The sequence below is a fragment of the Pseudochaenichthys georgianus genome, chromosome 6 (assembly GCF_902827115.2).
Source record: "Pseudochaenichthys georgianus chromosome 6, fPseGeo1.2, whole genome shotgun sequence".
In the NCBI taxonomy this organism is placed as follows: domain Eukaryota; kingdom Metazoa; phylum Chordata; class Actinopteri; order Perciformes; family Channichthyidae; genus Pseudochaenichthys; species Pseudochaenichthys georgianus.
In genome coordinates, this window is record NC_047508.1 from 4351555 (window position 1) to 4368634 (window position 17080).

The window sequence follows — 17080 nt, forward strand, 5'->3', positions numbered from 1 at the left end:
AAACAATATGGAACAGTTTGTGAGAAAAGGACTGCATCCCTCCGGCTCACCAGCGTAGCGTTCCGGCGTTCCCACACGAGGCTCCGGAGCGTATCCCGTCGGGCCCGGGGCTGGAGCGGGCATCGGAGCTGCGGGCGGAGGGGCGGTAGCAACCATGGTAGCAGTTAGCTGTTGTACCGTGGCGCCCATCTGTTGCATCTGGGAGGTAAGGTAATCCAGCATTTGTCCCTGGGTTGAGGTTGTCTGGTGGGTCTCGGTAGCTAAGGTAGCTATCGTGACCTCCTGTCTTTGGATGGCATCCTTAACCCTTTCAAAGCGGTCTCTAGGAGACCCGGTGTTTGCTTGGTCCATTTCTGGCCAGATCGTTCTGTCACAATCGAGCTGAGGACCAAAGTGCAGAACACGGGAAACCAGGGATAGTCGGTAATCAGCTTTATTGATAGGCTGGTAGGAGACAAAACGGCAGATAGTAGGCAAAGGGCTGGTCGGGGACAGGCGAGGGTTCCAGGAGAAAGCAGGACGGGAGTCGCAGGTACAGCACGGGTCAGGGAGCAGGCGAGGCAGGCTGGTCAGGGACAGGCAGGGTCGAAACCGGGAGAGCAATCTGAAGGGTAATGCGGGAAAGACTGGCATGCTGCAAAGTACGATCTGGCACTGAGGTGAAAGTGAAGTGGGCCTAAATACTAATGGAGCTGATGGGTGCAACAGAGTGAGAGAGAGACAGGGTGTGACTACCAGGTGACTAAGGAAAGTTAATGCAGAAAATAGGTGAGTGAGAAAGCAAACTGTGACAGTCCTCGTCCGATCCACCACTCACACTCTATGTTGCCCAGGCTTGCCGAAATGAATGGAAACTTATCTCCTGATTATAACGGGATGAATTTGTACAAAGGAGCACACAGCAATGGAGTGCCGACTTTCTTACCCGCTGGAACGCCAATCGCTTTTCTTTACCCCAAAATCCGCTCATTCTTGCTCTTGGTGTGTCATAACAAACTGTTAAGCTGTCAAGCTGTCAAAACTCTGTACTCAAACCAAAAGTAATCTGCCTCACACCCACCCGCCAGAAGTTGATAGACGCCATCTTGTGCACAGAGCCTAGTGTAGTCCACAGGGAACCCGAAATGTTCCCACACAGCTGATTTAAAAGAAGCAGGTGGTTCTTCTAGCTCCTGTGTGTTATCTGAACTCGACATACTAACTTTTCTTCTTCTTGTATTTTGTTCGTTTTCTTGCGTTTTCTTCTTCTTAATTTGTTGTTAAGGGCGGCTGGCAAACAGCTTTTAGGCGCAATACCGCCCCCTGGATTATATATAGTGTAATGGATACTGCCCTCAGTGACAGACTTTTTTTCCACTCGTAAATAAAAAGGCGTATTCATCGTGTGACTGATAGATTGAGACCTCCACTCCTAAAGTCAGGCCATTTTTGTCAAACTATTTGCAGTGTGGCAACTTAGATATATCTGCCTCTCAGCCGTGTAAAAGTGTAAAATTATATTCTCCCTATGTATAAGATGTCCTGATGCCAGCATACAAATAGAATGTAAGGCTCTCAACAGCAGTGAGTTGACATGGCAGACTTGAGGTTGTACATAGAGGTGCTTGATTTTTGATTTCCTGAAAACAGGGCATATACAAACTGCATTACAAGCAGAACATGTGTGTGACACGAAGGACTCACAAGAACTCAGATGCACGATTCGTTCTTTACTTCAAAAATATATTTTATTATACAAAAGACTTCTCAAAGTAAAAGGTTTTCAGGATCAACTAGGATACTCAAAAGTTCTCTAGGTTCGACTAATTATACAAAAGACTTTTCAAAGTAAAAGGTTTCTAGGATCGACTAGGATACTCAAAAGTTCTCTAGGTTCGACTAGGTTGCTCAATAGTTCACGAGGGAGTACAGACATGGTCTTGGTGTTGAGACAAGACGAACCGACAAAAGACAAAAGGAGAGAAGGGCTATATCAGGGATGGGCAACTTTGATGGTGGTGGGTAGTGCTGCGTACCTGGACTCACATTCAGGTTCAGGTCCGGACTCAAGTCCGGACCTGAACCCATGGCTTGTGTCAAGTTGTGTGAGTAACTAAAGTGAACTTATTGTGAGCTAATTATCAATTGAAAATGAACTCATAATCAACTCAAATTCAAACTTGTCAGGTTTATTGCGCTCCCTTCCAACTCGTGTCAACATTTCTCTACAAAGTACAAATGTAAAAAAAACACTTTTTGCCACTTAGTCTACAAATGACTTATGACAGCAACTACTACAAAGTTCAAACATTTATTTCATTTACCAAACTAAAGTAACCAAACAGTCCCTGAGCTGACTGAGCCTAAATCCCTAAAACTTTGCTGAAAGGTAGAGTGTAGAGTAGACTATACACATTACACTGTTACACACCTACTATACAGTATAGGCTACACTGTAGTGACTGTACAGTCAGAGTGTACTGTACTGTCTGTACAGTGTACACCATGTATTTTCTACAACTCTACATGTGTACATTATACAGTACATACTACATAGTGATGTACCGTAATTTTCGGACTCTAAGGCGCACCTGAATATAAGCCGCAGCAGCTAAATTGAATGATGTGTACATATATAAGCCGCACTGGACTATAAGCTGCAGGTGTTTTAATGTTTAATTAAGGGTTCGTGCACAGAGGGGATTGTCGGGAAAGAGATAGCTGTTTGAGGAAGCTGCCATTTATTAACATTTCAACAAACAAGTTGCATATTTGCATAACGTATTCAAGTGTTACCATTTAGTGCAATAGTAGCTACAGAACATGTACTGTGCTGTGTAAACTAAACTGTACTGTATCACATAGCGTTTCAGACACACAAACATTTCAACTTTCAAACTTAAACGGTGCGCTCCCAGCGCACGTACCGGCAGTGATCTACAGCAGTGGTTTTCAACCAGTGGTACGGGGACCACCAGTGGTCCTTGAGGGAGTGCTAGGGGTTCCCCAGCTAAATTAGTTAATAGCGTCACAATCATTTAACCACTTAGCTTTGGCTATTTTTGAAAAACCTTGAAAAAGTGTGCACATCTTTGAATATTTATATTTTTTAAAGCGAAAATGAACTGATATCTTTGCTTCTGGGGGTCCCTGGCACAAAATATTTTCATTTGGGGGTCCGCAGCCAAATGTGTATCAATTTAGGGGTCCTTGGCATGAAAAAGGTTGAAAACCACTGATCTACATTATAGCCTACAGTAGTACCATTACAAAAAACAAAGCTTACAGCGCTTGACGAGGCAATATCAATGGCTAAATTAAATGTGTTTTTTTAAAAGTGCAAAATAAAGTGCCTGTAACACGACAGTAAGCGCGTAAGCCTAAAGTTGCAGTAACACGGCTGCTTAAAAGATACGGTAATCAGCCTACCAGAAAAGTCATTAATCCTCGTCTTCATCTTTTAGGCTAAGGTGCAGTACACGGCTGTAACCAGAAAAGTCAAGTCATTAATCCTCATCTTCGTCTTCTTCCTGCGTACTAAAACCACCAAAGTCCTCATCTTCAGTGTCGGAAACGAACAGGCTCAGGGTGGCTTCGTCAGCCACTCTCCTCTCTCCTTCGTTGTCGCTCTCAAAACCAACGAACTCCTCTTCGTCACTGTCGGAATCGAACAGCCTCTGAAGGGCCTCAGCTGTGGTGGCGTCCTCGTCTTCATCACGCAGCAGTCCAGCCTTTCGGAACCCGTTGCTGATCGTGGATGTTTTGACACTCCTCCACGCTGTCAGGATCCACTCGCAAACTTGAGCGAAAGTTGGTTTTCGCATGCGACCAGTTTTGGTGAATGATTTATCGCCGCTAGTCATCCACGCCTCCCACTGAACGCGTCGTGCCACTTTGAACGCACGATTGACACTGATGTCGAGTGGCTGCAGATGCTTCGTTGTGCGCCCAGGAATCACAGCTGGAATTGAGTTTGTGCTCTTGATGGCTGCTTTCACAGAATCTGTTATATGGGCCCTCATGCTGTCCAAAACGAGCAAAGCTTTTTTTTGGCGAAAGAATCCTCCAGGGCGCTTGACGTAGCACTCATTCAGCCACTCCTTCATTACGCTTTCCATCATCCACCCTTTCTTGTTGACTTTAAAGGAGATGCCGTTCGGGATCTTTTCTTTTAGCATTGTAATCCGCTTTAAAATCACCATTGGCGGAAGCTTTAATCCAGATGCTGTGCAGCCAAAAACACAAGTGAAATTCGTTCTCTCGTGGCCAGTGGTTCTCAACGTGATGGACGATTCACCTTTCTTGTTAACAGTCCTAGTGAGAGGCAGGTCAAACGTCAAAGGAACTTCATCCATATTTATGATCTGGTCCGGTCCGATGGAATATTCCTCTATCTTTCTTTGTGTGAATTCGCCGAAGTTTGTTATTTTCTCCTGGTAGTCGGGAGGGAGTTGCTGACACACAGTCGTCCGCGCCCTGATGGACAGTCCCTTTCGTCTCATAAATCTGAAACACCAGGATGGTCCACCTCTAACATTTTCAATTTTCATTTCGGTGGCGACTGTTTTGGCCTTCAGTCGGATCTGCACGGTGGAAACACCTCGGCCGTCTGCTCTCTGTGTGTTCACCCAATCTTCAAGAAAGTCTTCAAGTTCGGGCCATCTGCTTTTATTACCTCTGAAAGCTTTTTTTGACTTTTTGCATTGAGACAGTTCTTCCCGCTGGCGTCTCCAACATCTCACCATTGACTCATTGATGCCAAGGGTACGTGCAGCAGCTCTATTTCCTTCTTTTACTGCCAGATTGACTGCCTTTAACTTAAAAGCTAACGTATTTCTACATTTGTTTTCCATAATGAGGGTTTGTGCATGAAAACTTCCTTTGCACAAACTGTCTCGCTCTCGTAATGTCTGTATGTCTTGCTCTCGTTCTGTCTCTCGTACCACTCTCGGTTCCACTTTTACTTTTGCGCGCTACCTGTCTCACTCTTTACCGGCCTCCAGCTTTTCCTGCTGGAGCCCGCCGCTCAAAGGTGGGGGGCGCGGACCGGCCATAGAGCCCATAGAGTTAAAGGTGGTGGACTGTAACCTGTAAAATCCATAGATTAGCCGCACCGTTATATAAGCCGCAGGGTCGAAAAATGGGAAAAAAGGCGCGGTTTATAGTCCGAAAATTACGGTACATACATACTGTTAGAAATTAAAATCAATGTTGATATGGCGTAATTTTGAATTAAATACACTATTTAATTTAAATCAGTTTTATTCTGAAAAAAACGTAAATTCACACTATTAACTTAATACTTTTATTCTGAAAATTCTTCACTTCCGGTTAGCATTAGCATGTGGCGAAATGCTACGTTTGCAAACCGTGAATCGAAGGTGAAATTACATGTGATGTTGTACACTGAGCACACTGGGATTAGCACTCATTTATTGACGCTGAATAACGTTTATCAGGGAATGTTTAAATAACCACAGACACCAGAATATACGTAAGTGCTAGTTTTTTTGCGAGTCCAAGTACCGGTTTCCGACGTTCCGGTTTTAACCGGACTTGAACCGAAACTTTTTACAAGTCCAGTACCGGTTCGGCGTACCGGTACACAGCACTAGTGGTGGGGGCCACATAATTGATGTACTGGCCACCAGGGGGCCGCAGATTCACTTGGAACACACACACACACACACACACACACAAATTCCATGTGTTGTATGTAATTATTAACAAATATACTAAGTCTGACATCTTCATTGACATTTTACAATCTTTCAGTGAACATCCTCTAATAAGCGCACTAAACAAATATCAGTTCACAGAAATGTTATTTAATTTTTACAAGTGGCATGTTTGTATTGAACAGGTTATTCAACAGTGGAATACAACTATTTTTAAACTATTGGAAAGCACGGAAAATGTGTGTGTATTGAGATTAACCATTAAGATGACATAAACATGAAGTCATGAACACTAACCCAGACATTAGTTGTCTAACTTGAACCTAAGACACTTGTAGCCTGTCTCTGCATTCCCCTTATTCCACAATAAGGGGAGTGTCAACACAGACACCTGTCAGCCCGCACTCTGCTGTTCCTCAGCGTCACGCCCCCTCCCTCCCGCTGAAATTATGAATGAAAAGCGTAGTAATCATAGATAACACGGCAGAGTCTGTGACAGTTTGTTTTCATCTGATTTAAAATAAACAAAGTCTTGGTTTTTAGAATATTAAACTTGTTTCGCCAAATTCAGATGATATACAATACATGGCCCCCGGGCTGCCATTTGCCCATCCCTGGGCTATATATACACACACAACGGGTAATGGGGCACAGGTGAAAACAATCATGAGCAGGGGACCACAATCAAGCTGGCAGGTGACACACAACAACAGGAAGTGTAGACACCTGAAAAGAGAGGGTAGAGTCAATACCAAAAGAAAATGCAAGGTCACAAGAATAAACACAAAACAATAAACTAAAATAACTCTAACGCTGAAACCTTACAGTGTGTGTCAGAGGCTTGATTTATATTTTAGAAGGAAAACATTTGGACTACCTATGTTGTAAATGTATTATCTTTTCAATTTACACACGGCATCTATTGCACGTCTGTCCGTCCTGGGAGAGGGATCCCTCCTCTGTTGCTCTCCCTGAGATTTCTCCCATGTTTTCCTTTAAACTGTGGGTTTTCTTCGGAAGTTTTTCCTTGTACGATGTGAGGGTCTAAGGACAGAGGGTGTCGTATTGTCATACTTATATTCTGTACAAACTGTGAAGTCCACTGAGACAAATGTAACATTTGTGATATTGGGCTATATAAATAAACATTGATTGATTGAATACAGCAGCAAGAGGTGTCAAAATCAATGAGTCCTCCTCTGTTGCTCTCCCTGAGGTTTGTGCCATTTTTAACTGTGGGGTTTCTTTGGAGTTTTTCCTTGTCTGATGTGAGGGTCTAAGGACAGAGGGTGTCTTATTCATGTTCATATTCCGCACAAATTGTAAAGTCCCCTGAGACAAATGTCAAATGTTTGAAATTGGGCTATATAATAGACTTTGATTGATTGAATGATGTCCATTGACCTGAGTTCCTCTCATCTCCTCAAATAAGCAAACATATACAAATACACAACATCGGAAATATTAATATACATTAACCCTAATATGCTGTTAATAGTAAAATGGACTACTAATTCTCAGCTCGTGGAGTAGTGGAGTAGTCGCAATGATGTTAAATATGAGTTTGTCTTTAAGCAGAGTGAATTCCAGTCCTGGTCCAGATTGCTCTTTGGGTTGTCCTCCTTGTACATGCATGCAAATACTCTGCCATGGTCCTTTTTCAGATTAGTTTTACAATTCTTCTTTCCGAGTGTACTTTTTGAATGCTGACCACAGTAAAACATGAATATATTTTTTGTATTTCAGACCAAGATTGCAGGGGTTGGCTTTGTGAAGATTCATGCTCCCTGGAACATCCTCTGTCGAGAGGCCGAGCTGATGAAGCTGAAGATGCCCACCAAGAAGGTAAGACTCTGTTGAGGCTGTAAAGTTACCCCTATTACACTCTCTGTTGACCGCCCTCTACAGTGCATTTGTTCCCTTAATCCAACCACACAAAGGCTGTTCTCTGGTGTCAAAGTCTTGTCCTTTATAGTCAGGGTCCAGCTCTTTTAAAGCCCACTATCCACATCCAGGAAAATAAAATGCACTGTAACAGTTTTCCTGACCCTATCTGTTACACTCTGTTACAGTCTTCAAAGTGGGCTTTGTACAAAGACATCACAGTGTCTGTAAAAAGTTGGCATTTATTTTTACCTTTGTACAGTTTTTAGGAAGTGATGTCCTTGTTCTGGTTTTTACACCTGCATTGACTGTTAAGCAATATAATGTAAAATATGATGAGAGAAAAAGATACACTGAACAAAAATATAAACACAACACTTTTGTTTTTGCTCCCATTTTTCATGAGATGAACTCAAAGATCTAAAACATGTTCTATATACACAAAATAACCATTTCTCTCAAATATTGTTCACAAATCTGAAAAAATCTGTGATCGTGAGCACTTCTCCTTTGCCGAGATAATCCATCCCACCTCACAGGTGTGGCATATCAAGATGCTGATTAGACAGCATGATTATTGCACAGGTGTGCCTTAGGCTGGCCACAATAAAAGGCCACTCTGAAACGTGCAGTTTTGCTTTATTGGGGGGTCTGGGGGGGTCCGAAAACCAGGCAGTATATGGTTTGAGGGGTAGGATTAGGGTTAGGGGTAGGGTTAGGGTTAGGGTTAAAGTAATGTTGTGAATTGAGTGGCCTGTGTTCGTCGTCCATAACATACGCCTGCCCATACCATAACCCCACCACCGCAATGGGCCACTCAATTCACAACATTACCCTAACCCTACCCCTAACCCTAATCCTACCCCTCACACCAGATACTGCCTGGTTTTCGGACCCCCCCAGAACCCCCCAATAAAGCAAAACTGCACGTTTCAGAGTGGCATTTTATTGTGGCAAGCCTAAGGCACACCTGTGCAATAATCATGCTGTCTAATCAGCATCTTGATATGCCACACCTGTGAGGTGGGATGGATTATCTCGGCAAAGGAGAAGTGCTCACTATCACAGATTTTTTCAGATTTGTGAACAATATTTGAGAGAAATGGTTATTTTGTGTATATAGAAAATGTTTTAGATCTTTGAGTTCATCTCATGAAAAATGGGAGCAAAAACAAAAGTGTTGCGTTTATATTTTTGTTCAGTGTAAATATAGTAATACAACATACTTGGATTTTTGGAGGATTGTTTCGTAACAGGTGGTAAAAGTAATTGCAAAAATGTATACCCCTATAACTAATAACTGTCTAATAAGACATCTGCCTGTCATCAGGCATTCATCTTCACAGAGGCTACTACATATCATATATCTATAGTTACAGTATAAAGTTATACACAACATTCTCCATTTGTTTATGCAAGTGCACATCATGAATATTGAGCATATTACTGACAGTAAAACTGTATTTGGTATATGCTTCCCTTCATATTGATTACATGTGAGTAAGGCAAGGCAAGTTTATTTATGTTATACATTTTAACAACAAGGCAATTCAAAGTGCTTTACAATTAAATTATTAAAAACATTAAGACTTGGTGCAAAATAAAATAAAACGTTTAATCACATTTAAATTGTGAGTACCCAAGAGAATACACATGAAAACAAGCAAAAATACAACAAGACAGGTACAAAATTACAATAATAAAACTGCCTGATCTGCAGTTTTCTGGGATTTAATCCAGATGTATGGAGCATAATAACTGAACGTTGCTTCTCCATGTTTAGTTCTGACTCTGGGGACAGAAAGCAGACCCCTCCCAGAAGACCTGAGAGTTTGAATGTAGCAAAAGATCAGAAAAAACATATTCAGTGATTTATAAACCAACAGCAGTATTCTTTGACACACAGGAAGCCAGTGTAAAGACTTCAGGACAGGAGTGATGTGATCCACTTTCTTAGTGTTAGTGAGGACTCGAGCAGCAGCGTTCTGAATCAGCTGCAGCTGTCTCATGGATTTTATACTGAGACCTGTAACGACACCATTATAGTGGTTGAATCCTTGAATCTGGACATAGCTTAAGGTGATAGTAGGCTGAATTGTTTTAATGTGACTGTGAAATGCATGTCAGAGTCCATGACTACACTTAGATTTTTGGCCTTTTCAGTTGTTTTTAACATTTCCGATTGAAGCATAGTGGAGATATAGGCCAGGGATAAGCTCAGTCTGGGCAATAGTTCTGTATTTATCACGAGGCTCACACCGGTGTGTCGGTCAGAATATCTCTAAAGGACAAATATCCAGAGCTGAGAGATGATTGATATTCCTTTACTGACTTCTCTTTGTCAATAAGTGAAAGTCAGCAGTGATACAGATCCTATGTGTGTGTGGTTTTCTTTACGCACACATCACTTGAAATGAAACTTAATGCACTGCTACCCAACTTTCGTCTGTCACTTAACCTTTGTACTGCCTGAGGCCCAATACTTTTGACGTGTGACTCCCCCTTAGATAACCACCGATGAACCGATACAACAGATACTAACACTATATAATAACAGAAATCCAGAACATCTTATAGCTTTTGGGCCTTCTCTACAGAAGATGAGCACTAAACAATGCCTATTTGTTCCAAACACTATTGTCTGAGTTTTATCTTTGTTTATTTGATGGAAGTCCTGACACATTTAACCATGGATTTGTTCGATGCATTTACTCAGTGTTTGTACTGGACTGCAAGTCACCTGGTGAAATGGTTATGTAAATGTGTGTGTCGTCTGCATAGCTATGGAAACGTATGTATTTGTATTATCTGACCCAGTGGAAGCATGTTGAAGCGAGTATACATTTTTATATTTATAATACAATCATTTCAGTTAGGCATACAGTTCGGGGTTGTTGTTTTTTTCTTCATCACTTTACATGTAATTGTATTAAATGCAACACTTCCAACAAGCTTTTATTGGTGAGCTGAGAACTCTGCAGTTTACGAATTCCCAGTACATATTGTGCTCTAAATGTAATAGGGAAAACATAGATACAACCATATTTAGCATTAAACAAGCATACAGTTAAACCTACGGAGCCCCCTAGGGGACATGGAGAAGGAAAAAAAATGATTTAAAAATAAATAAATCGATATCTCGCAATACTTTTGCGAGATCTCGCAAAACTTTGTATTTAGCTCAATGTACTTCCTGGTCAGTTCGGCTGCTACGGCAACACAGAAACCACAACAATGGAGCGGTTCATCGATTTTACTTTGAACTTGGCCTTAAATATAAAGATATAACATCAGTGCTTGGCAATAGGCATGGGTTTCACATAAGTGAAAGACACCTCAAGAGAACACTCAGAGCGAGGGGACATGCACGTCCCTCTGAGCTGAGTTATTGTCAGATTCAAATTTTGCGGATCAATAACTCATGAACGTAACGTTGTAAAAATACAAACAACATGACTTTACAATCAAAGAAAGGTAGACAACGAGCTACAGAGTCGTTTTTATCAGAACAGTTCGATACGCGCCGTCATCCGAGCTAAACATCAATAATTGGTCACAATCTGCAGCTGGAGGAGGGAGAGGAGTGCTTAGGGACCGTCTACAAACTGCAACAGGGTTTTGCAAAGGGGTTTGGTGAGATCTTCTCCATGTCCCCTAGGGGGCTCCGTATCACAAACAATAAGTGAAACATTTTCATGGTATTTCAGGATGGCTTAACTTGAAATGGATTGTGGATGTCTTTCATGTCTGTTCTTGTGTTAAATGCACTTCACTCACAAAGTAACCTTGATGAACTGTGTGTGTTCTAGGTGTATGAGGTGAAGCAGTTGAGTGGTGTTGTGGAGAAGATCTGCTCCCTGGCTTGTAAACTCGTGGAACCTCTCCACCCTCATGTTGAGGAACATCAACCACAGAACATCAAACACCTTTCACACACGTTCTCCAGAGAGAAACAACACCTGTAAGTGTTTTCATATGTGTTACCCTTTTAGCTTAATATGGGTGTACATCAGTGGCGTAGCGGAGGCCCCCGCCCCCCCCGCGGTGCGGGGGAGCCCCGGAGCTTAGGGGGCCCCGCCCCCACTGTAGGCTATCCTCTTAGATTTCGTAACGCGGGAACAGGGCGCAGAGGGCGGGGCCCCCCCCTCCCTGCTATGTTGCTACGTCATGTGTACGCTGCCTGTAGTAGTACAACAGTGTATCATTATAATTATTTGCTCACCTGCAATAGGGCTAGCCGGCTGATAACTAATGTTCATTGGCAGGCTGGGCAGCGTTCAAAACAAAGCGGGAAGCATTGCTCATATAAATAACGTTCATTAGTTGCGTTGCCGGTAAACATGAAAAATGAAGCGCCACTACCCAAGCGGTGCTCAGAAAAGCAAAATGAGAGCGAAAGCCGAAGGCAGGCAGCAAAGGTAGACGTAGACTCTAACGTTACTGCAGATAGACCGCTAGCAACCCCCCCGGCCCCCGGCCGTCAGCTCTGAGTCCAGGCAGACAACCCAGCAGCCCTGTTGCAGCCGAGCCAGCTAGTCGTGCCTCGCGCTTCGAGACAGGTTAGACATTAGAATAATAGAAAGTTTTATTCACCATAACCAGTAAGAGGATGCTATAGGTTACATTGGAATTGGAATCTAATCCGTTCATTTTTGCAGGTCAGCAAGAGGTCAGCTGTGCCCCCTCCGAGGCCAGTTCAGACATAGGCATAGCCAAGGCTGCCCAGCCAGCTAGCCGTGCCCCCACAGACCTCAGCAGCCCCGTTACAGCCGAGCCAGCTAGTCGTGCCTCACGCTTCGAGACAGGTTTGAATAATAGAAAGTTGTATTCACCAATCGCCATAAACAGTACGAGTCAGTATGCTACAGGTTACATTGGAATTGGAATATAATCCGTTCCTTTTTGCAGGTCAGCAAGAAGTCAGCTGTGCCCCCTCTGAGGCCAGTTCAGACATAGGCATAGCCAAAGTTGCCCAGCCAGCTAGCCGTGCCCCGACAGTGACAGCAGCTCCCACCCACCCCAGGGACACGTTGACCAGTGACAACTCTGTGACTGAATACCCTACTGATAGGGGGACATTCCCTGTAGATTTAGAAGACGATGATGTTAAACGGTACATTCGGAATAACGGGCCATGCAAGCCTGAAGGGCCATTCAAAAGGGATGGGACGGGAAGGTGCTTTTCAAAAGAGTTCTATAACAAAACATCCAAAATTGGATGTAGAATTCCGCGCAAGTGGCTATGTTACTCGCCATGTATGGACCGGGTGTACTGTGAGCAGTGCTGGCTGTTCGGTGACAGACCGTCTGCCCATCACCTCCACCAGGCGTGAAGAATAGGAATAAATGATTGGCAGGGTCTCTCTAAAAAGATTAAGGAACACGAATTATCTCGCTCTCATTTGGCAGCATGTGACGTGTATGATACGTGGAAAAATAATCTGACCATTGATGCGCCAATATTGATATGCAAAGTGAAGCAGGTAGGACCCAAACGCAGATAGCACTTGATAACACCTTTATTTCAAGGACTTAATTAGACTTGGACAGACAAAACACTGTGAACTAGGTCACAAACAAAAGAAGCACCAACACTGAACACAGGAAGAGACAAGACTAAATACAGGGAGGGGTAATCAGAAGACGAGAAACAGCCGGACAGGGGAGGAGAAACACAAGGGCCACAGGTGAACACAATCAGATAACTAGACACACCAGGGAAACTAACGACAGGAGGGAAAACACAGGGAAAAGGACCAGACAATAACCCAGGAGGAAAACATGACAGCAACAACACCCAAACCTAGACATAGAAATGTGACATGACATGATAATCGTGACAGAACCCCCTCCTCAAGGGACGGATTCTAGACGTCCCTAAACACCAAAACAAAAATCCAACAACGTCCAGCAGGGTGGGTGGAGGGGGTCCGGAGGACGGGCCTTGGCTGACAGCCCAGGGCAAGGCAGAGTTTGAAGAGGGGGTCTCGGGCGGACGGCCCGGGGGCAAGACAGAGTTCGAGGAGGGGGTCTCGGGCGGACGGCCCGGGGGCAAGACAGAGTTCAAGGCGGGGCGAAGACCACAGCGGGCGAACTCAGGGGACCGGGCTCGAGGGCGAAGACCGGACAGCTCCGGAGGCCGGGCAGGAGCCGGTGGGACAGGTGTCGGCAAGATTCCCCCACGGAAGAGGACACAGGGCCGGCAGGACCCCCGGCAGGAGAGCAGTTGGCGGAACCTCCAACGGCACAGGACATGGAGTTGGCAGGACCCCCGGCAGAAGAGTAGTCGGCGGAACCTCCAACGGCACAGTACATAGGGTTGGCAGGACCCCCGGCAGGAGAGCAGTCTGTGGGACCTGCAACGGCACAGGACATAGGGTTGGCAGGACCCCCGGCAGAAGAGCAGTCTGCGGGACCTCCAACGGCACAGGACCTGGGGTTGGCAGGACCCCGGAAGAAGAGCAGTCTGCGGGACCTCCAACGGCACAGGACATAGGGTTGGCAGGACCCCCGGCAGAACCTCCAACGGCACATGAGTAGGGACTTGAGTGGGAACTCGAGAGAGGGCTTGAGAGGGAACTCGAGAGGAAACTTGAGAGTTGACTTGAGAGGTGACTTGAAAGGGATCTCGAGAGGAAACTTGAACGGAGACTCGAGAGGTGACTTGAGAGGGGACTCGATAGGGAACTCGAGAGGGAAATAGAGAGGAGACTGGAGAGGTGACTCTAGAGGGGACTCGAGAGGTGACTTGAGAGGGAACTCGAGAGGGGACTCGAGAGAGGACTTGAGAGGGGACTCGAGAAGAGACTCGAGAGGGGACCTGAGAGGGAACTCGAGAGGAGACTTGAGAGGGAACTTGAGAGGAGACTCGAGAATAAACTCGAAAGGGGACCTGAGAAGGAACTCGAGAGGGAACTCGAGAGGGAACTCGAGAGGGGACTTGAGAGGGGTCTTGAGATGGGTCTTGAGATGGGTCTTGAGAAGGAACTTGTGTCGGTCGGTACGCCGACAGGATACGGGGAGCTGGCGTCGGCTGGAGAGCCAGCAGGAGACGAGGTGCTGGTGTCGGCCGGTATGCCGACAAGACTCGGGGAGCTGGCGTCGGCTGGGGAGCCAGCAGGAGACGAGGTGCTGGAGTCGGCCGGTACGCCGACAGGCCTCGGGGAGCTGGCATTGGCCGGTACGCCGACAGGACTCGGGGAGCTGGCGTTGGCTGGAGAGCCAACAGGAGACGAGGAGCTGGAGTCGGGACCATGGGTACCGGGGCCGGTTCCGTAGCCGGAAGCATGGCTGCTGGGCACGGAACCGGAACACGGGACCATGGCTGTGTGGGATGGTACTGGAGCACGAAACCATGGCTGTGTGGGCCGATACTGGAGCATGGAGCCATGGCTGCTGGGGCCTGTACTGGGGCTGTAGCCATGGCTCTTGGGGCTCGGGCTGCTAGCTTGGCCTTGCGACTCCTTCTCTTAGCAGCTGCCTGAATACTCCGTGGACCTCCATAAGCCAGACGAGTTCCAGAAAACGACTCCTGAGCAGGAACTGGGGAAGAAGCATGGGTTGACTTCAGACGGAACCCAGCGAGGCGTATGGTACCAGGTTGGGAATTGGGAGACAGGGAACTAGCATGCCTGGGGCTAGTAGGCCGGGAATCACACACCGGGAGGATCTTTGAAATCCAGCCAGGTAAGAACTTCACCAAACCTGGTTTCTCTCTAGCCATATGGCGCGCCTCCGACAACACAGCCTCTCGCTGCTGAACTCCGGGTGCTCTCTTCCATCAATCCGAGCAGTTAACCAAAAAAAAGGAAAAATTAAATAATTCCAGCTCGAACGGATCTGCTGAGCCCATTTCTTGGTTTGTGCTTTCTGATACGCAAAGTGAAGTAGGTAGGACCCAAACGCAGATAGCACTTGATAACACCTTTATTTCAAGGACTTAATTAGACTTGGACAGACAAAACACTCTACGGTGAACGAGGTCAGAAACAAAAGAAGCATCAACACTGAACACAGGAAGAGACAAGACTAAATACAGGGAGGGGTAATCACAAGACGATAAACAGCCGGGCAGGGGAGGAGAAACACAAGGGCCACAGGTGAACACAATCAGATAACTAGACACACTAGGGAAACTAACGACGGGAGGAAAAACAGGAAGGAAGAAGGACCAGACAATAACCCAGGAGGAAAACATGACAGCAAAAACACCCAAACCTAGACATAGAAATGTGACATGACATGATAATCGTGACAAATATCATCTGAGTTTAAGAGAGAGGTGGGGTTATGGACCGAGGTCCTAACCAGAATAACTGATGTTACACTAACACTGGCCTCTCGCAACTCTGCTTTCCGGGGTCACAGAGAGAAAATAGATGATATAGATAATGGTAATTTCTTATCTACCATAGAACGTATGGCGCGTTATGATCCAGTTCTGCAAAGGCTTATTGAAAGCAAAAAGAAGGTGCACTACCTAAGTCCTCAAACTCAAAACTAAATAATTTCATTGCTATCGAAAAAAGTGCAGGACACAATCATTACAGACATACAGAATGCAGAATTCTATTCAATTATAATGGATACTACCCAGGACATTTCAAAAGTAGACCAACTGAGTCAAGTGTTCAGATATGTTACTATAGCAAATGATGAAAATGAAAACCCTACAGAGGTGAAAATAGGCTTCCATGCAGTCACAGACCAAACTGCTGCAGGTCTAGAGAGAGAAATTCTCGAATCGATGGAGAGAAAGGGGATACTACTTGGGAAGTGCCGCGGACAAGGATATGACGGGGCTAGCAATATGAGTGGCGTCTACGCCGGTGTACAAACACGCATAAGGGATAAAGAGCCCAACGCAGTGTACATTCATTGTGCTGCGCACAATTTAAACCTTGTACTCAATGACGCATGCCAAAATATACCTGAGATAAAAGACTTCTACGACACTGTTGAAAGGCTATATGTATTCTTTAGTGGAAGCATCAAACAATGGGAGCTTTTGGAAACACACCTCTCAGTGCCCAAGGCTGGCCAGCCTACACTGAAGAGACTATGCCCGACACGATGGGCATCAAGACAAGACGCTGTCCAATCATTGCGGTTCCGTTATGCTGACATTATGCAAGCGCTAACTAAGATAGACTTGCTCTCCAAAAAAAGCGAGGAACGTGCCGAGGCGACTGGCTTGAAAAAGGCCATGGAGAGCTTTGAGTTTGTTGTAATGACTGTAATACAGGGCAAGGTCCTTGAAACAGTCAACATTGTGTCCCAAGCTCTCCAGCGCAAAGACGTGGACCTCTTACAGGCGATAGCAATGCTTGGTAACGCAACCGATACACTTGCCCAACTCCGAGGAGAGTTTGATGGCTTAAAAGCGCACGTGCAAGACCTGGCATCTTCATGGGGTGTCCACAGTCTCTTCAAAGACAGACGCGCAAGGCGCACAAAGAGGCACTTTTCAGAGCTTTGCGAGGACCAGCGGCTCCAAGACCCAGGGGAGCATTTTAGAGTGGCGGTATTTTACGCAAATA

At 45.3% G+C, this 17080-nt stretch overlaps 1 protein-coding gene across 1 annotated transcript in view; it reads left to right on the forward strand.

The window, feature by feature from the left end:
- Nucleotides 1-17080, forward strand: part of LOC117448446 (anoctamin-1-like) — a 119990-nt gene that overhangs the window by 31664 nt on the left and 71246 nt on the right. The window contains exons 3-4 of the mRNA XM_034085758.2: nucleotides 7404-7502; nucleotides 11351-11502. Coding sequence (XP_033941649.1) covers nucleotides 7404-7502; nucleotides 11351-11502 — 251 coding nt within the window. The remainder of the gene's footprint in view (nucleotides 1-7403; nucleotides 7503-11350; nucleotides 11503-17080) is intronic.